Source organism: Centrocercus urophasianus, unplaced genomic scaffold (genome assembly GCF_019232065.1).
Source record: "Centrocercus urophasianus isolate 14NV4802_14NV808 unplaced genomic scaffold, USGS_Curo_1.0 seq_18, whole genome shotgun sequence".
Classification (NCBI taxonomy): domain Eukaryota; kingdom Metazoa; phylum Chordata; class Aves; order Galliformes; family Phasianidae; genus Centrocercus; species Centrocercus urophasianus.
The window spans coordinates 27,227,680-27,254,445 of NW_024884733.1; the positions used below are offsets into that span (position 1 = coordinate 27,227,680).

The 26,766-nt window shown below is 39.4% G+C and overlaps 1 protein-coding gene across 2 annotated transcripts; it reads left to right on the plus strand.

Moving 5' to 3' along the window:
• The first annotated feature begins 17 nt into the window (after positions 1 to 17).
• Positions 18 to 26,263, plus strand: EFCAB7 (EF-hand calcium binding domain 7). 2 transcript variants are annotated; one of them, XM_042819017.1, is made up of 14 exons: positions 18 to 99; positions 2,629 to 2,816; positions 7,067 to 7,278; positions 8,610 to 8,696; positions 9,524 to 9,719; positions 10,715 to 10,833; positions 15,205 to 15,346; positions 16,915 to 17,024; positions 18,011 to 18,168; positions 18,373 to 18,506; positions 20,561 to 20,709; positions 22,534 to 22,743; positions 24,679 to 24,786; positions 25,563 to 26,263. In XM_042819017.1, the coding sequence occupies exons 2-14, from the start codon at positions 2,630 to 2,632 to the stop codon at positions 25,635 to 25,637; spliced, it is 1,887 nt and encodes a 628-aa protein (XP_042674951.1). In that variant the 5' UTR covers positions 18 to 99; position 2,629; the 3' UTR covers positions 25,638 to 26,263. The 2 variants fall into 2 exon arrangements, with proteins under 2 accessions (XP_042674951.1, XP_042674952.1); XM_042819018.1 differs by lacking the exon at positions 18 to 99 and adding an exon at positions 738 to 757.
• The last annotated feature ends 503 nt before the right edge of the window (positions 26,264 to 26,766 follow it).

A 26,766-nucleotide genomic window follows, 5' to 3' on the forward strand; every position in this document is an offset into this window, starting at 1 on the left:
TGTGCCTCGGGCCGGGGTGTTCGGGCTCTGTGTGAAGGGAGGGGCCGGGGCTGCCCTGCCCGCCCTGCCTCGCCGCCGCGGGGAGGTTCGGCCGAGCAGGTTGGTTCCGTCCTGTGGGAGATCGGGGGTTGAACGTTTTCCCTGTGGGGGCGGGTTGTCGATAATGGCTGAAGGAGCGGGGGAAGGCGGGCGGGAAGGCCCGAGCGCGGCCGGGGAGCGCGGAGCCCCGCTGCCCCTCAGCGGCGTTGGCTGTTTGCTGAGCTCCTCCTCGGCTTTCACCTGTTCCCGTTGTGTGTGCGTGTAACGCTGGTGCTTAACGACACTGACGGCGTCTGTAGGAAGCAGGCTGTATCGCCGTTCCCGGTGGGGTCCTTCGGATGCCGATGTCGTATTGAAGTGTCAGGCGGGCGGGCTGTGTGTTACAGATAGGGCACTTCATCCATGATAAGCGATTATTATCTTTCTTTCTCAAGAGTAAAAGAGCCGTATAACTCAATGCTGTGAGTGATTTAGGCCCCTGGAATAAGAATCTAATGAGTCCTGAAGGGGACCCTGCGATGCTGTTGTTGCTGGACTTGAGGTGTTCAATTTGTTCTGCTGGAAGATATTTTCTGAAATCAACGCTGGGTAAAATAATCTGAGAGGCTGTTAGAGCAACAGTGCACCGTGATGGAGAGTCCCTCTGTGACGGCCTTCTGAAAGCCTTCATCACCCCAGGCAGGAGCAGAAAGCTGCTGTTGGAGTTTGCTGGCTGCCTGTGAGCAAACAACAGTACTTACGGCTTGGAATTGCTTTAATTCATAAAAAATACAATTAGTGATTTTTTAAAAAATTCTTTTGCAGTTATATTAGCAAATATATAGTGAACTATATATATAGTGAACTATAGTTATATTAGTTCTTAAAAAATTTGATAGGACAAGGGGGAATGGTTTTCAAGTGAGACAGGGGAGGTTTAGGTTAGATATTGGAAGGAAGTTTTTCACCCAGAGGGTGGTGAGGCACTGTTCACAGGCTGCCCAAGGAGGCTGTGGATGCCCCATCCCTGCAGGCATTCAAGGCCAGGCTGGATGTGGCTCTGGGCAGCCTGGGCTGCTGGTTGGCGACCTGCACACAGCAGGGGGTTGGAACTGATGAGCGTTGTGCTCCTTTGCAACCGAGGCCATTCTGTGATAAACACCACATAGCATTCAGTGTTTTAAAAAAAATGATACAGTTGTTGATTTCATACTTTTTCTCTGGTGTCACCCCATAAGGGTTAGGTTTTTTTTCCTGGTTTTGCAGTTAGAAGAATGGCCAGTAGAAAAGTTGGTCAAAATTTCAAGCATATGAAGTTAAAGACATTTCATTCTGCTTTTAAGACTTATTTATGGCAATGATGTTTAGGTAAGTCTGAAATTAAGCATGTGCAAAACTTAGTACTTTAACAGAATCATAGAATGGGGTGGTTGAAAAGCCACATCCAGCCTGGCCTTGAATGCCTGCAGGGATGGGGCATCCACAGCCTCCTTGGGCAACCTGTGCCAGTGCCTCACCACCCTGTGTGAAAAACTTCCTCCCAACATCCAACCTAAACCTCCCCTGTCTCAGTTTAAACCATTCCCCCTTGTCCTATCACCATCCACCCTTGTAAAGTCATTATGATGTTATGCATTGTCTCTGCTGGAGGTGTATGAAGCAAGATGGTTTTTCAGCTAGCTCATGTGATGGGAATTGGTTGAGTGACAGAGGGAATTGCAAGAAGTATACAGTTCAACATAAGCATGGTTACATGTTGTTTTCCCTAAGGGACAAAGGGCCTTTTACAGGGCTCTTCACACCAACAAGTGTTGCAGGGACTCCCATGTCACATGAGTCAGTTGTGATCCTGCAGCTGCAAAGCTCTTAAGTGCTGCATCCATTCTCTTTCATATTTACTTTGTTGTTGTGAAGAAGCTTTTTAAATTACTCTCTGGCTTCCTCAAACAGTGGATTTTTTTTCCCCAAAAAACACTTTTTGGTACTTCTGTTGACCAGTAGCAGCAATGAGGGTGGCACTGTGAGCAAAACAGTCATAGGGACGGGATGTGATATGTTCATTCATTTTACTTCTGTGACAAATCATGTTGGACCTAGGAATGGTGGTGAAGTCATCAGAGCCAGCAAGTGCAGTTCTGTGCAAATTCTCCCACCATTTTTGTTATTAGCTAACATGGCAAGAGTGGAAATTTTAGTAGTAAGGAGTAAGAGCAAATCCTACTGATTAATTTCTAAACATAGCATCTGTGATGCAAACCATTGCCAACTCAAGAACTTGTATTATGCTTTCAAATAACGTGACCATGTAGTTGTTATGTCAAATGTCTGCAATGAAAATACAACACAATAAAACTAAACCTTTTCACTATCAAGAGAGAACAAATGGTGAATAACAAGTAGCTCAGTAGTTCAAGCTGTTTTTGTTTTGCAGACCTTGTGATACTTTCCTGCGAAGGTAGATTAATACTCTTATCCCTGGGTTAGATGCTGGGCAGCGTGCAGTGTGAGGCTCTAGGATAAATTGTGATGGTCGGTGTTTCAGAGGACAGAGAGGAGTTATTAAACAGGCAAAGGAGTGCCAAGCTGTAACTGTGATTGCGTTGTTCACAGAATGGCCAGCAGCCCTGGGAGTAATGCAGCCCTCGCCGATCAGAAAGGCACAGACTCGGAAGGCTCTCAAGCAAAGCAGTCTCAGCATGCAGAAGAAGCCATCTTTTACAAGAACTGTCGAGCAGCTTACCTGACTGTTTTCAAAAGCAGTTTAGAAAATATTAAATCGAAAGAACAACTCACTTTGGGTAATTATTTGATTTTATTTTTTTTTCCCCTCTAACTGGTGTGTGTGATGGTTACAGTGGGCAGTTTACTAATAGCAGCTAGTAATTCAGTAGTGAGCCTATCCCAGTGCACAACAACAGTACCTCCTGTAAGGAGTTTGCAGTAGTTTTAGCTAGGGTTCACGTTTCAAGCTCTGGTTGCTCTATCTTTGGAGATATCCATTATTTACCCGTTGTAAAATATATCACTGTGATTTTTTCAAAGTATACAGAAACTACCATTCCTCAATGCTTTTCATTTTCTTTAAATCCTTAATCTTTGTTGCTGGATGGCTTATGGAACTGGTAGTGGTTACAGAGATTTTCATCTCTAAATCACCAGTATGAATGAGCAAAAGTCAATACCAGCTGACAGCTTACAAGGGTTCGTAAGTGAGCTGTTGAACACCACCAAATCTGATGGAAGCACTGTTGCTTGCAGGGGATGGGGAAGAGGAACTGCTCTTTGTTTGTGACATTTCTGCAATACCTTCTTTCCTATCCCTGACAGATGACTCAGTGAGTTGGTACAGTTCATTTCTAGTTGACAATTGCCACTCTAATCACAGAAAATCACCATGATAACTGGCATTAATTGGCACAGAGGTTGGCAGATTCATGTGAGAAGTTTTGTCAGTATTACCACCTTTACTGATAGCCTCATCAATTCTAATCTACTTTATCTGAGTAATATGTGAAAATGCCACCTTTCTGGTACCAAATTTATAGATGGTCTATTTCAGCCACTGGTGTTTTCTAAGGATTCTTACTTTTATTGAAACTGTTACTTAACTAAACAGTTTCTATAGACTATATATGTAGTGTCTGTGTACAAGTGGTATTGCTGTCAGCATTACCACAGGGGGAAAAGAAATCTGAATGTTTCAGTTGTGCTGAATAAAGGTGAGAGTAGATAGATAATGGAAGCTGAGGAAACTACCAAATTTGTTTCGAAAATCTATGGCATTTCCATGTTCCTTGCATGGAATCATTAAGCATAATTATGTAACTGACCTGAGAAATGACAGCTGTGTATTGGACATCATCTTAATGACAGAGTAAGATAAGGGATAAGTAGTAATATGTTTCAGTTGTGAGGTTTTATGAGGTTCAGTTGAGGTTTTGCTTCCTCATATAAAATTTCTCAAGCAAATATCGTATCAGCTGTGCCATCTGTTGGATTTGTATTGCTGTGGGCTGTATCTTACTATTTTTCTTCTTGTTTTTCTTTTGTTATGTCATGAGAAGGACTATTTGTGGTTGTCTGCAGTAGCATGGGATTGTGTTAGGGCTGAAACACACTTCCTGGGTTCTCTATTTTCTACCTGGAGTTTTGTGGTTATGTGAAAATCACGGCTGGCTTCATTTGGAAGAAATACTTCTAGCTCACGTTGCTGACAAAGAAAGTATGAGAACATAAACCTTCAGTTAGATGAAAAGAACCCAAATGTGTAATTTTAAAAGCCATGGTTTTTATTTTGACCTTACGGGTTTCAAGATACAGCTCATAATACACTTGGGACTGTTGATATTACAGGTTGTTCTCTGAAGCTCTCCTAATAGATTATTATCATGGTAGCAAGCAGTTTGTGTGTTGTGGTGTTTGTGTTGGTGTACAATTGTTTGTAATGAAAAAAACCCCAGCAAACAACTAAAGGACAAAAAGGCTTAAGGATGGTGGCGCAGTGCCCTCGATTGCCTTACCATGTGCTCAGCACCCAGCAGACTTTGACTCCAGACTGCACCACGTCCAGAACTGAGCAGCAGAGTTGTGGTCTCTGTAAACAGCGGGCATGGTGGTGATGGGTTGATGGTTGGACTGGCTGACCTTTGTGGTCTTTTCCAACCTTAGTGATTCTGTGAGTCAAAATCCATGCTGTATTATCAAATCATTTACTTAGGGCAGAAGTCTAGTGACCGCTTTTCTTTTTTCCTGCACACGTGAGGAAACGTTTGTCACTGATTGCTGCATTGTCCATGGCTAAAATGCAGTAGGTATCTGCCTCTAAAGCCATCAGCACAAAAGCTCAGTGTGTGTCTCTGATGCACTGATTTTTATTTTTTTTTTTCATTTCTGGTAGCTTCTTTCCTTATGTTGATACACGAAATTCTGTGCATTAGCAAACACGTTCTTTCTGCATATGACTTAGCATTATCTGGGCTTTCTGGGCTGTAATAAAGTACTTTTATAACGTCCTAATGATAGTTTTGGATGGTCTGGGTTTTAAAATAGGAGCAGTGTGAACAAGTGTCATCTCTTTTATATGTGGTTTGGCTTTCATCTCGATCCATACCCTGCTGCTGTGTGCTTACCAGGTGTTTGGGCATTTTGGTTTCAAGGTCAGCTCAGGAAGGGCAAACAGTAGATCAGGCTCCCACTCCTCAGAGATATAAGAACTTGCTTCTTTTATAATGTGAGAGTACTGAGAGTTACTGTAGTCCTGTATTGCAATTTAAACAAATTCTGGCACTTATCAGGTGAGCGCGCTCCGTTTGAAGCAGCTGTGGCTGCATGATGTTTGAATAATAATCTGAACTGCAACGTTCACATAGAGATTGGCCCTGCAAAATGTTACTTTGCATACTGTATTGTGTGTGATGCAATATTGCATACTGCAGGATTAATTGGTGTGTTTAGCAGAATGGCTCTGTAAAGAAGGATGAATGAATATAAACTGGATGATCTTTTAGGTCTTTTCCAACCTTGGTGATTCTATGAAACTCGAGAGGTGTAGTGAATAGCAAGCACTGCTATCTCAGGTTGTATAGAATGTAGTGTTGCCATATGTTTGAAGGATACTCAGTTAAATATGAGTTAATGCTGCACTGCACTGATCTTCCAGGGAACTCTGCTACCACAGAACCAAACACAGAGTGAGTAACCGCCTTTCCTTGTCTGACCTTGTACTGAAATCCAACAATAGCTGCATGCCCAACTTTAGCCTGGGTAAAGATGTAAGCTTTGCTATGTTCCCCTGACTGCTTGGAGAGGTCAGGGCAGAAACCTTTATTTAGTCCTTGGCTTTCAGTCTGACGTTAACAACAAAGGTGTCTGGTTTTGTTTGTTTGTTTTTACGGTGACGCTGTTGCCTACTGAACATTGTAGCAATGCCTCCACCTCATTGCAGGGGTGCTGCTGCACTGTTCTCAGCTGGTGCAGACTTGGTCATCAGGCAGCTGGCTAAAAGTCTAAGTGCCAGCCTCGATAAATGTTGGCTCTTTTATGTTTTCCTAAAACACTTTATTATATGGGAAGATTCAAAAGCGTATCTCCAGTTTCAGGTAGGCTGTGTTTGATTGTAGTCCAATGTCAAACCTGCTCCACACTGGGAACTGATAAAAGGCTGTTTTCAGGAAGGGCTTTTGGGAGGCAGGCTAGCTCCAGCTAATGCATTTCGAAGAATACCAAATGTAGGAGCAGTGTCATTTTCACTTTCCATTTAAAATTCACGTTGCATAATATGAATTGATAAGTTCAAATGTATGGATGTGAGTTAAAAGATTGTTTAAGATAAATCTACACAAGAACTTCATTCTTGGCAAAGTGAGTGACTCAGAAGAAACAGCTTTCACTCTGCAAGCTTTCACAAGATAATAAGTTCTTGATATTAAAGCAGAGGATACAGACAGTTGTACACCTTTCACTTAAGGAGGCTGTCTTTGAAGTCGTGGGTATTTTGCTTCACTAAGGTTTTGACTCTGCTGATTTTATTTAAGGAAATCATCCCACTGACCTTAAGAGAACAGTAGCAATGAGTAAGCAGTAAGTGAAAGCTGTGGGTCAAAGCTTTTAGCCAAAAAAACCCCCAAAACAAACAACAAAACTTTGTATTTTTTTTCAGTTGTAAGAATGTTGCACTCTGGCTTCTTCTCAGCAGTGTGGCACCTGTCAGCTCTGTGCTGGATCATGGTTTGTGAGTGCAGAAGAATGCAGGCCTAGAAACAGAAACTGCTCCTTTCATGATCCCTTATCTGCCCCTCAGGCTGCTCCGACCTGTCTGGTAGGAAGCACAGAATTCCAGGCTGGGGAAGGTCACAGTCAGCCTCTATCAGCAGAATGCAGGATTGAGACTATAAACAAAACTGTCTTGTACAGCTGGTTTTCCTTTGAATTGATGAGTCTTGAAAATATATGTTAAAAAAAAATCAGAACATGGGAAGTGGTTAAAGGACGTTTTGAGACAACTCCTTTACTGGCAGCTGGAATATGGGCTTAATGTTTTATTGTTCAGTTCTTCAACAGGCTGGAAGAAACCCATCTCAGAAGACAGTTAATAAATACTGGACTTCACAAACAACCACGCTGAATTTTGATGATTTTTGTGCTATTTTAAAAGAAGAAACACCATCTGCAAAAACTGAATTGCTTGAAGCATTTGGGAAAATAGACACAGATAACACTGGTTATATTTTACACGATGAACTTTATCAACTTCTGACAACAGTAAGTGTCAGTAGGAACTTAATCATCCATTCTTAGCCTTTGATAGAGATTTTGGGAATTAGTGCAAGCATTCTGAACGTGTAAGCATGTATTCCTGATCAAAACAGTTAATAACTGATTCATGGTGGTTGTTTTTATTTTGTTGTTGTTGTCAGAAGTGAGTATAACGCAAGTTCCAGAAGATGTGGAGAAGAGTAAATTGGAAAAGAAGGAAGAAATAATTCATACAATATATTTGTTGTGCTTGACCCAATTAACAATAATTGTTTGTTAACTTCCATCGTGGTGGCAGAACATTCAATTCTCACTCAACATGAACAGAAAAACATAGTTGCAATGGCAAGAAAACATTCTTTATGTGGTAGAAAACAGAAGTGACAGATGTTGAGTGCTCCTGTAGCTGTGCCATAAATATCTTTACATCCTGAAATGTGACATTAAGGCAGTGCATTGCTTTGTATAAACCCAGGCTGAAGAACTCACTGGACATGCCTGCAGAAGCAACTGGAGCTGCTCAAAATGGGGAGGATCAGGATTTGATTTGGAGCAATGTGGTACCAGGACCATATGTCCTCATCACGTGCTTACCAGCAGTGAAGTTCACATTAGATTTTGGTCCTGATTGACACCACGCATCTATAGCTAAAAAGTGACCTGAAGTAGATTTCTGTACAGGAGCTGCGTGTTGCTGTGTCGTGGTAACAGCCCCATCCATCTGTGTAGAGGAAATTGCAGGAGAACCTTGAGGAAGGCTTGCTTTCTTCCTGACAGATACAACTCATGCCCCTGTGGCAAGTGGGCCACTCAAAATAGTGATGCAGCTTCAAATGTGGTTCCAAAAGGAGAGAAACTGCTTTGAATTCACACTGATTCCAAATATAAACAGGTGCAAGGCAAATTCATATGTGAAATAAGCCTTCTAGTGAATTAAACTGCAGATATGGACTCATCTACTGTAAATGTAGGAGGGTAGCTTATGAGTGAAAAAGGCTATTAAGAAGCTAGAACTTGATTGTTAGCATGCTGTATTATAAGTGAGAATGACTGGCAACAGAAATTGGGCAGTGTATGGAAGATCCATGATTAATTGAAGTGTCATTCACAGGGGCTTTCCAGGAGGCAGCACAAAATTGTATAAACTGATGCAGTTCATCTGTTCAGTGTTTAGTAATGTTGCAGGGACATATTTTTTATAATGTTGATCTCTACTTTGGTGAGTCAAACAACTTAAGGGTATTACAATAATCTTTCTTTGTGTTTTAGTAAACATGTGATGTAGGTGATCAGTATTCTTGATTAGGAACTAAAATTAAGTTGGCTTTTCATTGCAGGAAGGTGAAAAAATGACTTTGGATGAAGTGAATGCAGTAATTAAATTACCTGATTTTAACTGCAATGGCAAACTGGATTACAAGAAGGTAAGGCAAACATGTTCTCGATTATGGCAGTAATGGTATTGCTAAAGGCAGCATGTACTGCTGCTGTGTGTTGGTCCACTGGTGACCTCACAGCTGCCCACATCCTGAAACATGGTATGTATTCTGCTACGTCTTTCTGTTTCTCTCATTTTATCTCACAGTATTCTGCCCTTGCTGTTATCTGCTGCAAGTGAACCTGACGTTGTAGGCACAGCCTAACAGTAAGCATGAAGCCTACAACACGTGTGAGGATGAGAGTGAAAGGAATGGCAGGATAAAGATGGCAATTGACAGCAAACAGCTAACCTGTGAGAGCTGCTGTCTGTCATTTCAGAATTCTTTATGTGGGGGACATTATTTTGTATATGGAGCACCTTGTTTTGAAGATGCAGCATCTTATCAATTATTCTGACGACTGAGCAGTGGCTAAGCTTTGAACTGAATAAACAGCCCACAAAGATTTGCACATAAATATAATTTCACAGAGGAAAAGCAGCTCCCTATTGAAATCCTACCTAAAAATAATGTCAAAAGAAAAATAGATCATCTCCTGGGCTGAAAAGTTCTTGGGCTGGAATATTTTCTTTCTGTATTTCCACCTCCTTGTTGAATCACAGCTCTGTTTTGCTGTCTTTCTTGAGTAGTCACTCTGATTTAAATAAATTAAAATGAGTATTGTGAGTAAATATAGTGAGAAAGAATGCTTTACATCTCTGCTTCGATTACTAATGTTACACTTCTAATTTTTAAAACTGTGAGAAAGGATGTTTTTGCTTACGGCATTATCACAGAATCATAGAATCATCATTATTTTCCTTTGTCTCAAGTTTTGTGACTTATTTGTGGCAACCAGTGAGCAGTGCTGCAGGACTGCTCTAGAGAAACTGGAGGCTGATGATCGATTGAGGCATCGGCAGTTTGGAAGTGAAGCTGAAGCTTCCCCTGCAGGGCTCACAGTGCCAGCATCAAAACCATCACTGAAAATCTCGAGGAAAGCTGACCACAAACCAGCACCAACCAAAGGTATTCATTTTTCATACTGGGAGCGTTAGTTTTTTTTAGAGATCACAGACTTAATGAGCAATTGAGCACTGTTTAATTTTTCACAAATAAGCAAGGCTGCGTTTATTCATTCCCACTGTGACAGTTGCCTCAGTGTATCAGTAGAATATCTGACCCGTGTTTAAATGGACTTGGGCTGAATCTATTATCTGAAGCTGGCAAATTCTTAAAGGTGAATTTGGTTGACTCTCACATGATTCTCACAGTCCAGAGAGAAGACAGAAAAGGAATGCTGTGATATTGCAACAGCAAATTAATTATTTCCTTCCCACATCAGAGATGAAACCTTAAGCAGCTGTCAATAAGCAGGGTGTTTCAGTTGTTGAGGCCACTTTTCAGGAGGAACATCAAACTCATATTGGTTGTGCTTGAAGTTACAAAAACTTTCCCAAACAGGAGGAAGTCTGATAGCTAATGGATTCCAGAAGTACCAAATATGAAATATTTGTTTATGTGTGAAATGTGTGCTGTTTAAATTCCTTCAGTTCTAAGAAATGCTGAAGAAGAGCAAAGCTATCAAAAGAACCATGAGGGGTGAATGTGTGTAGCTAAAGCATCAACTGTAGTAGCTCTCAGGTAAGGAATCAGGAAGTAAAGGCCTGTGAGTAATTTTCTTGGGCAGCTGTGGATTAGAAGCAGGTTAAACTTCTCCACTTAGGGCAGATTTACTGTGATTCCAAGGGAAGTTGAATCCCATGGTAACCATTTCTTCTCCTTCAGGCAGATTTAGAGTCCAAGGTTCTGCCATCTGTATGCCTGTTCACCTGGGATGCACAGTCAGGAAAGTAAAGATGTTTGGCCAGTGACTGATTGTGTTAAATTATTTTAAGCCAGCTTATCAGATAGAGGATCTTGTTTTCCACTGTTAATCTTTGTGCATCCGTAAAGGTTTTACGAGAAGTATCACTAGAAGTAGGATAAATAATGTCATTGTATCTGAATATCTGCGTTCATAGGCGATAGCAGAACTCCTTCAAGACCAGCTCAAAGCTGCAGAGCATCCAGCTCTTCCACCATCAGCGTGTGTGCCAGCAGCAACAGAAGCACAAACCTAATTGAGCCCAACACGATGAAGGTATCATGTAAGCTGAAATTATGCTGTTTTCCTCTAGACAGATATGGTATTGCATTTTAAACAAGAAAGTGTTTTTCTCTGATTTTTAGCTTATGTTTTATTAACAGTTTGTCAGGGGCAGCTATAAACTATCAGAAGGTTTCCTGATATTATTATTAACAGTTTCATGTACTGTTGGTTTTGCTGACATCCAGTTATTGAAAATAATTTTTCAGGTGTGAAGGTTTAATAGAACAAAGTGTGTTTTTTTATAAATGAAGCCATTGCTGGAGAAAACGTTTAATGACTTTTTGAGAAATTTAAAATTGCATAATTTATTAGGTTGCTGAGGACTTTAAATGCTTAAGTAGTCTGAAAGATTGTGTATCATAAAGCTTTATTTGAAAGGTAATTGGAAATAAATAACAGATCTCTGAGCATAATCTGTTTGTTGGGCATTAATTTGTAAATATATACTGTAGACTGAAAATATTGATTTTCAGTTAGATTAATATGTTCTATCAGTATTTTCTTTTAAATCAATCACTCATTCAATATAAATTCCTGTGGGAGGAAGACAACAAAGTCACTTTGGTAAGTCAATATTTGTAGAGTGTTAATATTGATCTTTTTCCTTTGTTTTCCCTTTCTAGACTGAACCTTTACTAGTTTTCTTTCAACAGAAAATAATAGCTGTAGAAATATAAAACATTAACTGGAAACTGCTAGGATGCATTAAAAATGTGCACCTTGAGACCTCTGTATAAAAGGAAAAAAATGGTTATGGCCACATAGTATAACTGCTGCTAGAAAACTGAACTGATTGTTCTCATGAGTTACATTTTTGTTTCAAATAACAACTCTGTATTTGTTATTGAACTCTGAAGTCCTTTATATCTTTGACACTGCTCTACAGTGACATTTGTTCTATATTAAAATTTAAAAACATTGTCTCTAAGGAATTTTTTGCAGTCTTGTTTTGGTATCTGGACCTCCATGCAATTTAACCTGCAATTTCACCTTGTTCAAACGTGATATGTAGTGCACGAAACCATTGTGTGTTTTCCCAGTTTGGATCCTTCTTTCTTTGTATGAGCTGGTAAGAGCTGACTGAAAAAAAAAAAGAGCTGCAGATATTGAATACTAGCAATAAGCATCATGTGGGAATTACAGCTATCAGTAAACATGAGCAACTGTAAATTGTGCTACTGAATTTGTTAGCCCTAACTATTAAAGACCCAATACAAGCTCTGTCAAAGTCAATGAACGTGTACATAGTGAGTCACTGAGCTGTGGATTGGAATCAGGTGCTCAAAAATTCAGCACATTTATCTTAAGTGCAGAAAAGACGTTTATTCTGCATATCAGATAACGGTGGCTCTAGAAATATAAAGCATTAACTGGAAACTGCTAAGATGCATTGAAGATGTGCATCTTGAGAATACTGTATAAAGGGTAAAAATGGATAAATAGGGAAAACAAAAGAGACTGGAGGCGTAGCATCCTTTCAGGCAGATTGTATCCACTTTGTGTGGCACTTGGCTTGCCTTCTTCTTAGCACCCGTGTTTTGCTGCTGTGTGCTTAAGAAATTATTAGACATATATATATTTTGTCTGTAGTTAACCTGTCTTGTTGGACAATAAGAAATTAGTGCCATCATGAGGTTGGATGAAGCAGATTTCACTTTGACAGAAGGATAAAGTGGAAGTCAAACCAACCGACCTGTTGGGCTTCTTGTGTAGCTGGCTGCCGTATAACTGATACACAGCTGATGGAGATTGCACATTTCTGCAAAATATTCTTGTCAGTATTAATCAAGTTTTCAAAAGTCAACAAAATAGATAAAGCAATGTTCTGTTCTAGAGTCTCTCAGCTGTGGGTAGCAATGTTGTCCCTGCTGAAAAGTCTCAACTTCTCGTTCACTCTGCTGAAGTCAATGGAAGACATGTATGCACAGTGCACAGCAAAGGAAATGCCTGAGGAAAGCCTTGATCTTGAAAGAACAGCAGAGTACAGTAGTTCTGTTGGAAGGGGACCTTCAAAGACCATCCAGTCCAGCATCTTCTGGGCTGACCAAAAGTTAAAGGTTATCACTTAAATGCCTCTTGAATGCTGACAGGTGTGGAGCATCAGCCACCTCCCTAGGATTCCTGTTCCAGTGTTTGACCATCCTTGTGAAATTTCTGCCCCACTCGTATCCCAAAGCAGCTTGGTGCCATTGAACTAGCAAGAATTTTTGTGCTTATTCATCAGGTTTTGCACAAGACAAAGCAGTCTTGTGTTCTTTAATTCTTTAATTGGAGGAAAAACTCCTTTGGCAAACATTGCTTTTTAGTTGTAGTTGTGCATCGGTGCACGGACAGTTTCAATAATGACTTACATTGTAATGGCAATTATTTATACATTATTTGGACAGTGACCAGCAGTGACAGCAGTGGAACTCCCTAATGTTTCCAGTACAGGCATTTCTCCCTGTTTTAGCTACTATTTGATAAACCTGTGCTTTTATATTTCACATCCCCTGTTTTGCACTGAAGATGCATATTAAAATCAAAACAGAAGATCACCTTTTAGCTCCTTTAGTTTCCATTCCTGTTTGTGGTCTGACAAGGATAGAGAATGTAGCACCACCTTCTGCTCACTGCAGGAATAACAGTTCACTATTCCTAAAGCACTGTCAAGCTTTTGCTTCCCGTTTCTCCCATCTTAATCTGAGTGGCACTTCTTGAGGTATTTTCCCTGCTGCTTTGGCTAGTGTTCTCTTGTAACAATGTCTGTCCAAATGCAGAACTGCAAAAAAAAGTAGTCATCCATCTGAAATAACAGCCAGGAATATGGAAGATAAACAGGGCAAAGCTGCTTGCTTGGGACCGTGAGCTGATGATTTGAAGACTGCTGCCACAGTGAGGAAGGGGAAATAGGAAGTGCTAGAATAATTTTTGTATATGAAAACTGTTAGAGTATCTTTCTGAACAGCTAGAGCACATTTGGATGGCTGCTTGAACACTGTATTTACACTTGTCTTTTTGACTTTGAGCTGTTTGGATTGGGTTTTTTTTTCTAAGCATTTTATAAGGTACAAAGCTTAGAGACTATGGAAACGAACAAGTTACCTCAATTGTGTCAAGTTATAAGGAAAGATCTCAATTCGTTGCATGTTCATTTGGACAGGAATAAGGGTTCTTAAATTGATGAGTCCCTGAGAAATTTCCCTACAGAATTTAGGGTTGTGAACAGAAAATTTAAATTTAGGATCAGAGCTGCATGCATTCCTAACTGTGTTAGCAACCTGGGTACAGTTCACTAGGAAAGTCCAGTTCTTGTCTGACACCTTCTGATCACTGACTGTAAAGTGTCATCAAATGAGCATGAGGGGATTGTGATGAGAACTGATTCTTTAAGAGGTGTGAAATGAAACCTGGGATTCTGATGAAGGCTGTTTGGCCTTCAGTGAAGCAAGGAGTCAGTCTGTTTACTGGATGTTGCATGCAGACCTCTGCTTTCATCAGTTCATTTCTGAAATCAATGCTAGTTTACGTCTTGCACTGAATATTCTGCATAGTTACAGCCACTTGTATAGAGCTGTCTGTTGAGATTACACTGAAAGATTCCTTCTGCTAGGCTATGCTCAGAAACTTAATCTTCTATTGCTAGGAAAGTAACTAGAAATAATGGATTTAATCAAGACCAAGGGAGTGAAATCGAGAATGTCCTCCTTTCCTTATGGCATACAACATGGCTACAATGGCTTTATTTCTCTTTAGCTAAATGGTATTAGAAATTGAAAATTGGGGTCTGCTATTGGGGGAAAAAAAAACAGCTTTGAATCGTGTAGCAGTTTCAACATCTCAGTAAAATCATGGCTTCTTACAGGAAGCTCTTCTCAAACACTGCTGTCTTCTGTTTGTGTCTTTCCAATGGCTTTGGCAGAAGACAAGAAGAAACACTTGATTTTACTACTACCTGTGCTTGTCATTTGAGCAAAGAACTCGTTGTTCAGCTAATCCATTAGGGTTTTTTGCTTGAATGTCCTTATAGAAGTAATGGAGCAAAATTCCAGCATCTCAGTGGTCAATCACACAGCTGAGAGTCTTCCATGAATTTGGTTTGGTTCTTCAAGAGAATTAACATTTCATTTTAACCATTTGAGAATTGGGGTGATCTGTACATTTGTGGAGCATTTTCACAAGTAAAGCCGTGTTACTGGCTTGTCTGCAGGAGCTGAAAGAGACTGAGGGAATTCATTAAAAAAGAAAAGAGAAGATTGATGCTACACCTTGGGGTATCTTTAATGCGGCATTCCTTAAATCATCAAATTAATGTATTTTACAGAATGAGCTTCTGGCTTAATCTTTTATTGAGGCAACATTCAGTGTTTACTCGGTTTCCAGGAATGGCAATGTGCTCAATCCAAGGGATGCTTCTACCTAGAGGAGGATGGTGAAATCGTTGCTCATAAGTACAGGCTGCATTTACCTCAGAGGTCTGCAGTGTGCATAACTATCAAGCCTTTACGCCTTCGTCAAATAGAAGGTAAAAATATTTGTATCTCTTCAGAGAATTTTCCTTTCTAAAGAATATATATATTTTCCTCACTGATGCATCTGCCTCTTCTCTCCTGCAGTATTTAGTGATATTTTGCAAACATCATAGTACTGCAATATTTTTCTCTGTTGGCAAAGTCCTATTAAAAATACAAATTACTTGTCACATCATTTTTTCTCCTTAGTTATTTTGTTCTCTCTGTGTGGGCAGTAAAATAACATCAAAGTGTGTTGTCTTTCTTTTTGTAGTTGGCCAATGTCTTACATTCCTAGACTCCAGACACACAGTGTATTTACATACTTAGTTCTAACTAAGCATTTTTAAGATGGGTTGGTAATTGAAATTGGCAATAAGCTTCACTGCAAATAATTAACTGAAATTAGTAATTCTCCAGTTCCAACCTGGCTGAAACGAGAACCTGACCAACAGACTTTTAATGGTAAATAAAAGGGATCTGAAGCTAAATGATTTGATGGTGTCTCAGTGTTCTGCTTATAGCTTTTGCTTTCTTTTTGCCACATGTCAGCTTCTTAAATTGTGCCGTTGAATTATTCTGCTGCAAGATTATTCAGGCGTTCCTTGCGACTAAAAGAGTAACAGTTTATGCACAAATTCTTCTTTTGCACATTATTGTCCCATGTACAGAAATATCTTGGTGTTTGGTTGTGAAGAGGAAGGCATAATGCTGTTATGTAAGGGAAGTATTTCTCTTTTAGCACGACAGTTACCTTTTTAGGAGATTCAGAATATCTTCAAATTTCCTACAAACTTGTTTGCTCCTTGGTATCCTTAACTCCTAACTGCAGACAACTGAGTCCCTCCATTGCATGTGTTCTTTTGGTGTAGCCTATTTAACTTCAAGAACACTAAATTGCCCATTGATTGACTGCTCTCGAGGACTGAGCAGCTACAAGAAATCAATTCTAAATTGATTCTAAAATGAATTCTAAAATGATTCTAAAATCAATTCTAAATTCTAAAAAATGATTCTAGTAGCATCCACTGAATATATTTAAGACCTTCACTGCAGTCATCCTGACCAGTGATGCCACGTGTGGGGATCTTGCTGTTCAAATCTTAAAATTTACTCATCTTTCAGAGTTACACATCCTTTGATATCTCTAGCTTTTGCATGTAACATAAGTTTCCAGTTAAGAAGAGTTTAACAATGTTTTATGGAATGTCAGAAGAGATTGTAAGCTTGATATTGCCCTTAATTGCACACATATTTGTATAAAGAAAACTAATAAGAAATAACGTTCTACTACTTGTAGAAAACAATGCAGACAGCTTCCTTCACTATCAAAGTGTTCAATGTCTGAATGATTAATAGCAACCATTATCTGTAAGACAATTACATTATTTGTAGCAGTTTTTCTGATTTGTCTAAATAGGAAGAAAATGTTGATAGCATATAATGGTTTCTTTTCTTTTTTTTAATCTTACCTTAACAGAGACCAATGCTATAAATGCAATGGAATTATTTACCTTGGGATTCAAAGAACAAACAATTTTGTGAAATTGTTAAGAATTTGAGGATTTTTTTATCTTTTTAGGAAAATCTTGTCACTGGTTGTCAGTGGATACGGTGTTGTATGTTCTGAAGGAAAATGAAACCACAGAAAACCTGCAGCTTGTCTGCTCTACTGACCAGCAAAACAGAGAGGTCAGATATTTCTGTTAAATTCCTAGATTGTTTTTTGTATCTTTAATGTACCTGTTTTTGCTACACGGGTGAGCTTCTGTGTGTTTGGAAGGAATTCAGAGCTGTGCCTAATCAGAGTAGAGGAGAGAAGCATTCTGTGCATGGTGCCTTCCCAAACAGGCAGAATTTATGCAAGGTGATGTAATACCGTCTTCGCTCTGACCTTTGGATGGGCTGAATTGCAAGCCACGTGTTTGGAAAGTTAATGAAGTTCCTGAGAGGGCCCTATTCTCAAGTAGCAGGTTGGCAGGCATGCCCAGATTGCTGGCTCGCTGTACAGATACTCTGTGGAAACTAAGTTGCATTTCTGCATGCTCAAACCCCCAGTTCAGAATTATAACATTTGTTACAATTTCCTTTCATTTTCTTTCTTCTTGACACATGCATGATCTTAAACTTCACAGTTCACAGAATATTCTTGCACTGTAGCAGAAAGAAGGGAAGAGGGATGGCAGGGTGCAGTGACTCTCCACTTCCAAGCAACAGGGAAATCAGCTTGCTTCTTAAAACCTGCTACCTGTGAATTTTTACACAGGAAGTTTTTGTTGCTAGTCTGAACAAACCTGGTAAAACAGGAGGGGAATGCAAAACCGGGTGGGTTTTTTTAGCATAATTTTGGCTGCTTGTGTATTAAAGCTTAAGATTTGAAGAGAGCTGAAAATCTGAAAGATGATGGGTCTGCTATTAGAGGCTTCCAGTTGTTCTCCCCTCATCTGTGGTCCTGAATAATTTTTTAACTTGTAGTGCAGTGCAGTTAGGAGTGGTTTTGGGGCCTTCACAAAGGCATCACATGGCTTCTTCCAGGTTTGCATTTGTTTTAAGGAAAGAGACTAGCATTACCAGTGTTCTCAAGTAATTAATCAATTATGTATGATTACTACTACTAATGAAGGAAGGTATCATTTGACAAGTAACCTACAGGTTTGTCTGTCTTCCTTTAAGAGTAGATGTTTGGATGGAAAGGGGAGCTTCCATCAGGAGTGTACTGGCTACTCCCATTCACAACAGGCTGTAGGCTGAAAAAGGCAAAAACACCAATGACTGGAGAAGCAAAACTGGTGTACAGAGATGAAGATGGCGAACTGGCTCTTACCAAAGAGTTCCGGTGAGTCCTTGTCCCAGATAGGAGTGGTAACCAATACAAAAATACGCACTCCAAATAACTTCTAGCTTTCTAATTGCTAAAATACAGCTGCATAGAATATTCTCAAGTACATTCTTTACTATATACCAACAGTGTTTGTAATTACTGAAACAGCAGAGAAGATGAAAATGTTTGGAGACGGTTCTGCTTTTTTTCATCTTTTAGAGCAGCTTTATTGGATATATTTGAAACAATTGATTTGGATGGAAATGGCCTTCTGAGTTTGGAGGAATACAATTTCTTTGAACTGAGAACTAGTGGTGAGACATGTGATGAGGAAGTGTGGGCTATATGTAAGGGTAAGTCTGTTGCTGTGCAAAATACAACTACTTAAGACTATAAATCTGCTTGCAAACTGTGGTCTGTAGCACCCTACTGTGTATATAGTTAAGGAGGGCTGAGTATTTTGTAGCCTATTCCAAGAACACAAGTGTGTATTAGTATCTTGTTTTACTTTTTCAGTCTCCTGTCCCTCATTTTGCTTTCTTCTGGTTTGTGTGCCACTGTCCTTCTGTTAAGAAAATTCTTCCTATTGCTAATTGCAAAGTTCTGTAGATTAAAACTGTTACAGCTGCCAAAAATACAGGTTTTCTAAGCACAGATCGTATAGTGAATTGGGCTATAACAGATATTCATTGATTTAATCTCTTTTCTGCAACTTAAGCTGATACTGCTTTCATAGCTCATAAGGTGTTGAGAGGGGCGTTTAATCAGCGTGTATAAGATGCTTTAAAGCAAGGGCATCTAGAGCTTATTATGCTTGCTTGGAAAAGTAGATACTAGAAAACAGCTGTTGCAACTATATGTTTTCTTCGTGTGTAAGCAGTTTTTTCATTAGAAATCTGTCTTTTAAAGGTTCATATATGGTGTGTCAGTCTGTCCATATTGTGCTAGATGAGAGCTGTGAGACTTTGAGGTCCTGTAAGTCAGATGAGGAAGCTGATAGTTAATTTTCTTTCAGCTGTACTTTACTTTCTGTCTGCAGATTCATACCATCAATGTTAGTGGACATCCTGCAGCTTGCAGGAGCAATATTGGGCCACGGACATCAATTATGAAGAAAAAAGAAATTCTGTGGCATTGCTTTAACCCTGCACATATTTAGCTCCTAAGGGTAGAAAAATGTAACCACCAGTGGCTGTGTGCTGCTGTAGTAACACAGTGCATTAAATCAATGGTTTCAAAGCATTGGCAGTTAAACTGAAACTAATGGACAAACTGGAAATTTAGAGGGTGTAGTGTGTAAACTAGAAGTTTCTGTACAAAAAATAGTTCTGCAACCTGTGTCTGAAATGCCAGTATGGTATGCCATTAAATATCAGCCCATGCCATCTGTTAGATATAACTCCTTTGCAGGCTATGACACATTGATTAATTTAGGCCAAAAAATACTTAAGACCTGGCAAGTCCTGCCAACTGTTTCTCCCCAAATCACTCAGATATATTGGAGTTTTTTCCTAAACTATGGAAAGATCATATAAAAATACTTCCCTATAAATCAGTGTCTCTTTCGTCCCTTTCCATGTTATTCCTCGCTTTATGACTTTGTCAGTGTTCTGTATCTGTGAACTGGTCTCAGTGCGAATAGGGGGAGTGTGTGTGATGTGTTTGAAAGAGGGAAGAAGAGAATATGGTGAATGTATTACCTGGTCGTTAATCAGCTGAAGGGTTCAGACGAATATTATAAATCTTGACACCAAAGTTACAGCCGCTTATTATAGCATCTGTACCCTTAGATAGATTTATTAAACTGGTAATCCCTTTTTAATAATATATAGTAAAGATTTAGCATTGTTATGAAGATGAGAAAACCATTTTTAAGAATCGCTGACACAAGGACATTTCAATTATGTGTTTGCTGACATTAGATTGGTCAATCTACCATATTCCATCAAAAGAAGGGTGCTAGGATTACTGGCGTTTTATTGCTTTTTAAGAACTAAGTAAATCACTCCTATATCAAGGACCTCAAGCACTAAGGATGCTGGCCCCATCAGACTTTCATTTCCCGTTCCTAATATACCCTATTCTGCAAATCTCAACTGCCACAGATACTGCTAACAAAAGACAAAAAAATCAATATGAATTCTTTCTCTTTGGGAATCTCATCCTCTTCTGGGCTGTACAAAGGGTGCAGAGTTTCTTGGCATTATCTAAAATCCACAGTGCAGCCCTGCAGAAGGCTGGCATGAAGTCAAGGGCGTTCATTCCCAAAGCATGCTTAGAGAGCCTGAGGCTGCAAGATGGCTCAGTCTTGTAAATCTCATTAAGTACAAGGTTGGCTTTGGAAGGACAAAGGGCGTTTGCAGAGAGAACAGACGTTGTTGTAGTGTTACCTTGCATTTCTTTTCAGAGAATTTTGATATGAAGAAGAATGAACTAACAAGACAAGGATTTATGGATCTGAATCTCATGGAAGCCAATGACCGTGAAGGGGATCCTAGTGACCTTTGGGTCACTTTATTGTCACTGGGCTACAACAAAGCATTAGAAATGACAGAGGTATGATAGCCGTACAGCAAAGTAATTGCTTTATGTACAACTTGCTGCACGTGTTTAATTGCAGTGCTGTTTCTGTCCATCACAAACTGACTTTGGTGGATCAGTGTTCCAGCCCAAACGCTGCTGATGCAGGGTTTACCTGATAATTTTCAGTCACTATGGCATTCTGCTTCTTAGAATAAATGCCACGGTTGTAAGACAGGATTTATCTTTTGCCTTAGACAAAGCAGCATTTTGTGGGATAGGAGCAGTGGGAATCTTGGGTTATATCCTTTGAAAAAATTCACACACCTTGCTGGTAAGCAGTGATAAGAAGACAGTGGTAGTAAACTGTGACCTGCCAGCAAGCATACAATACTCAGAACTTAGTCACCTTCCTGACCCAAGCTGCAGCAGAAGCCATCAGTCATAATATAAAAGTTACTGCAATGCAAACAAGTGATTACTGCTTACAGTAACTTAAAAACTAACACAAATGTCAGCTAGAGAATGGGGTGATAGGAATGGATTTCTGAAATATTAGAGTGTTATATCAGCTAGGGTAAGATAACTTCAACCCCACCCCAGATGTGACTCAGAGCTAATAATCTGCAGATGTGGCTGAATGGTGCCTTACACAACAGTCTGAATGGGTTCCATATAAAATTGGAGTGAAAGAGCTTTTGGGTGGCACACAGTTTGCTTAAAGGGCCAGGTGTTATTTCTCTGGTTTAATTATGTGCTTACAGATTCTTTTAAAACCCATATCAGCATTAGCATTAATAGTTCTTACTAAAGGAAAAAGGTATTTTGAATGAAGAGGGAAAAAAAAGAAAAAAACGTTGAAGACATAAAATGTGCACTTAATTTCATAATATATCTTGTTGTTTTTTCCCTGATTTGTTTTTGTTTGTTTGTTTAGTCTATTATTTATTTAGCTTTAGTTAAAATAGCTTAGGACCATAAGATTATACAGTCCCCATATAAAAATGTGTATGAAACATAAATGCAGACCCAAAAAATCCAGTATGGCAGAGAAATTTTGGTTGGCTCTCACTGAAAATCCTGAGATTGTGGTGAATGATTTCTTGAGGAGCAGCACTTTCTCCTTTTCCTACAAGTAGGCCTAACATAGCAACTACAAAAGTGTCTTTCTGCATTTATCCCATAAGAGGGAGCTATCCTCTAAGAAAGAAGATTTTTGGGGAGGTTTTATCACGTTCGAAGTTTCTTTGGGTACGCTGTGTCTTATATCAGCTATGGCTTTATGTCTGTAGTTCTTGCTTTCCAAAGGAAAATGTAGCTTTCTGAATAATTTAGTTCTTGATCTAACAGGGTATATGTACTAATTGGTGTCTGCAATTTAACCTCTTCCTGGTTTTTCAGTGATTTAGAGTGTGATATTTCAGGAGCATTGAGCCTATTGAGTTCAAGGCAGAGCTGAAAAATCCTAGTGGATTCCCATAGCCTTTTGGAAGACATCAAGGTGCTGTTACTTAGTGTAAGAAAAAGTAAACAGCAAGTGAAATAAATTAGTACTTCATACTCATTCCTGTATGTTTTGCTATCCAAGAAAGGATTTGTTACGTTGGAGAGGAAAGCACCAAACTGCCTATCCAGTGTATTGGAACTGGCATGAAGAACACTCTTTTGTCCTGGCCTTTCACTCTGTTCATAAGATCACCACAGCTCTCAGGTTTTGAATTTTTAATACCTAGTGACGTACTTTCATTTGGATAATTTTACTTCAGAGCATACATGAAAATCCCTAGGAGCTATGGATGAAAATCTGAAGGAAAAAAAACAAGGATAAATTGATGCTAAAACTCTTCTTCTCCACTGCAGGCATGCCCCTTTGTCATTGACATCTATGCAGAAAAATGCAAACCCAGAATTAAAGCCATATATCTAGAGGCTGGCAGCTGGCAACTCAACAGGGCTATCTGCAAGTCTGTTGTTAATAATGGAGATGCCAAAGTAATGGATGGCTGTGAAAACATAATTGTCTATACCTGTAGGACTGGCATGCGAATCACTTCTGTTATTGAAAATAAGGTATGGCAGGATACTTCTATAAGGTACTTTGTTTTAATGTCTGTTATTACTGTTCTTTTCCTTGCATGCTTCAGTTTTGGGAATTACATTTTCTGTTAACTTGCCAGTCTTACTGGTCTACTTTGCTACTAATCGGCGTGAACAAACATAAATCCAGGTAAAACTTGTTGGTGAGATGCAGTTTTTTGACCTTTTTGCATAGATCTCCATGAATATTCTGGTAATTCTCTTTCATTTATAACAGGAACATAAATGCTGTGCAGTAAGATGCTAAACTTAAGATGCTTCAAGTCTTAAAAGCTCGTAACAAGAGTGTATTTTTAAATGGGCAAACATGCAAAAGGGGATGGATTGGTGGACTAATATTAGGACTGAATGCAGAGGTTCTTTGGAGCCACAGGTTTAGAAATGCACTTCGCCCTTTAGGTGGGTATACTGGAGTTATTTATATGTTTAGGGGTATGTCAGAGAAGGAGACAAGACCTGTGCTGAGGCAACTGGCTGGTGAAAATCACTGACCATTGCCATTTATACCATTTGGGTTTCATATGTAGCTTTGCTCTGCATTGAGCAGTTACACTTCCCTGAAAATCTCGTTGTAGAATTTGTTGGCTGGAAACTTTGCACTGTAAATGTCTGGAAACAAGTAATGAAAGGGCAATTTTATGCCTTCTTTTAAGCTTCCCACAGTGCAAGCAGTCTGGTTGTATCTTCAGTTACTGTGTTGATGATTTCAATGGAAATAATTCTTTGTTATTTCTGTAATTAAATTATGCTAGTTCTTGAGGGATTCTGGTTTTGTTTTGCACGTGCATTTCATCAGTGGGTAGAGAAAGGTGGTTGTCTTGTAACCATCCCCAGTCAGGATGCGAGCTGCAAAGATGAAAAGACCTCACAGGCAGAGCATCAGTCTTCTCAGAGAATAAGAAGAGATGAGTCTGTTGCCTCCTCATTTGTGTGACAAAAGCAATCGTTGATGAAGCATTTCCTGTCATCCAAAGTGCAGGCTTGGTCTAGGATGCCCTCTCTGCTCGGTGAATTTCTCTTACCTTCTTCCTGTTGCTTTAAGTATCTTCCTGTAGAGATCATTCTCATGGCCAAGTAGAAGAGAGGATTTCACCGAAGCGATGTGGGCGATCACAATAATAATGAGATTAGCACTGGATCGTCTTTACATTTCTGCAGCCAAGAATGACCATATTTACACTCTGTGGCCCACAGATCCTTCCTACTGTGTGCACCAAAGATACGCTGAAAGGACTGGCAAAAAGAGCTGATAGGAGCTTCTTGTGTGGCATGAGGCTGATTGCTTAAATCAGAAAGCTGTGTTTCTGTTCCATTTCTCAATACAGAGGGATTGTTGGACAGCATTGTCTAAGAACCAAATTTCCTGGGCTCTCTGTTGAGTGGATGGCAGAGTATAGTAGTACACCCTTAGATCCTGAGTCTGAATATTGCTTGAGGTAAATCTGTGGTCAAAGAGTTTTCCAGTACCTCAACTCTCAGTTTTACATATTGGATCCTTTTTGGAAGCATCTGCACACCTTTAGTAAGAGGTCTGTTGAGTGATTGTATTTAAATGAATTCTGCTCGATGTTTTAAAAAATCTCTATGAAGATGAGCTGCTTTTCTCAAGGGAATGCTTGGAAGAAACCGTGAGCAGAAGAAGACTGTGACAAGGCACATCTTGATGAGTGTCCCTTACAAACTGCTGTGTGTGCTGTATCTGTGACTTGTGGCAGCCCAAGTGAGGAACTCTGGTCATATCTGAAAGAAAACAAAACATGAAAAGTGCTCCTGACATGGGGCATTTAACTTCAGAATCTAACTTAATAGCATAGCTGAGGAAATAGGAGGAAGGTGTAGTTCTTACAGAAAGAGCAGCTGCTTTACCACTAAGACTAATGGGCTCTTTCATGTTTTTTTTACTTGCAGTCTGATAACAAAGTGATTGTTCATGTCAACAATGAGCAGAGTAAGAACTGCCTAAGTAATAGAGGCCTTGCTGTTTTTGCTGTGGAAGTGGCACCAAAATCTATGATGGTAAGAATTTATTGTTTAGCTATCTAAAATCTAAGGGAAAAGCAAAAATCATTTGACAACTGTACTGTTTCCTTTTGCAAGTCTTTTATCATAATAACAAGCATGTGGATAGTGAAGAGGTCTGTCTTCATCACCAGTACAGATCAGATATCATTTTATTGCTATTCCAAAGCTGAACACATGCCTGATATTACTATGTTCTGCAGTGCAGATTGATATAAAATTATATTGCGTTTAGTTTGTCATACGTGTGCTCCCAGATTTTGGATGCTGGTGCCTCTTTCAGTTGTCCATACATGTATCACTTTGTCATGTTTTTAATACTCTATTTCTGTTTTTTAATTATTATTATTACTCAAATTTAAATCAGATCTATAGATTGTCTTGAGAAACAGACCGAGCCAGGTTTGTGTAAGAGAACTAGATGAGCATTGTGGTTCCTTTCAACCCAGGCCATTCTATGGTTCTATGAAACAGAGAGAGCCCAGTGGCACTGGCAGGGTGGCCCAGTTAATATTGCTACTGGCAATTCAGATAATTGTAGTCTCCTCCTGTAGTGTTTTATTCATTTTAATTTCTGCTTTGCTTGGTATAAACTGAGACTCAGTGACCCTTGTGAATTCTTTGCTGTCATAATAGATGCTGATTGTTTTTCATTCAGTGTTTGTTGTACACGTACTGAAATATTTCTTGTTGCTTGCATAGCATTCTAGGCTATATACATACAATCCTTCAATAAACATCCATTTCACCAATGTTTTCTCTCTTGTGTACAGGTTTCTCAGCACGTGCTGCCACTGAACGAGCAGGAAGAATGGCTGTATAATTGTGTGCATTCCCTCTTACGCTGAATGCTGTAGTCAGTGCTGCTTCTTGGCAATGTTTAATCACAGCTTCTGCAACACAACTTGTAGGTGTGTCCTCTAAAGCTGGTATGCTTCTCAGTTTTATTTGTTAAAGCCAATGAATCGTATAAGTACTTATTTCTGGTATCCCATGTCTGCTAATAGCTCTTAAGAAACACAAACAGTGATAGCATAGGGATGGAATAACTGCAAGTCTGTAGAATTGTTTGACAGGGCAGAATGTTCACATGCTGTCTAATGAAATACAGCATTGTGCAAGTGCTGAGATGCTGAAAATGAGTTCTGTTTGGTGATACAGCTGACAGTTATGATAGAATTGTGTTTCACAAGGGCTGTTTCCCCAAAAATGCCCTTATTTGCTGTAATAGTTAACATAGTTCCATATTACAGTCCATACTGGAACTGCTTCACTGAGAAAAAGATCTGTTAAATTGATCACATTGATTCCTAATTCAACACTGCTTCATGTGTAATTCAACACATGATTTTTATGTGAGAGATAAAAAGGGGTGGGGTTATTTATCTCCTGACAAAGGGTTTTAATTTTTTTTTGTCATTTGATAATACCTTGTACTAAAATACTTTAAAATACTCTTTTATATGAAATAAAATCTGCCTTTTCACATGCAATAAGGGATTAATATTTGTGCTCCTAACTGTTAACTGCGACTAATTATTTGCAACGTAGCTGAAGTAAGAAGGCTCGAGGTACTAAAAGTATTCAGGCAGTTATGTTTTTCTCCAAGTGTCCATATAAGAAATGATGACCCTGGTCACTGAATGCTTCAGGAGTGCCTGAGTTTAAAATAGCCCTTAAATATATGTGACCTCATCTGAAAGGGCGGCGAGCAGTCTTGAAAAGCTATATTTATCTGCCAGCAGCTCCTGCACAGCGCTGTTGCTCTGCTGTAATCGTACACTGGGCAAGTAAATGTCAGTTACAAAATGGGAGTGCTGCTAGAGGCTGGCTGTGATTTATGCTCTTCTGTAACTGGAACTCAGGCAGGTCTGCTGGTGAGCTCTTTTTTTTTCTTCTTAGCAAGTGCAGCAGATATCACTTTCATTTCTAGAATGGCCTAAAAGCAGTAGAAATTGCACTAAAAGACTGCAGAAA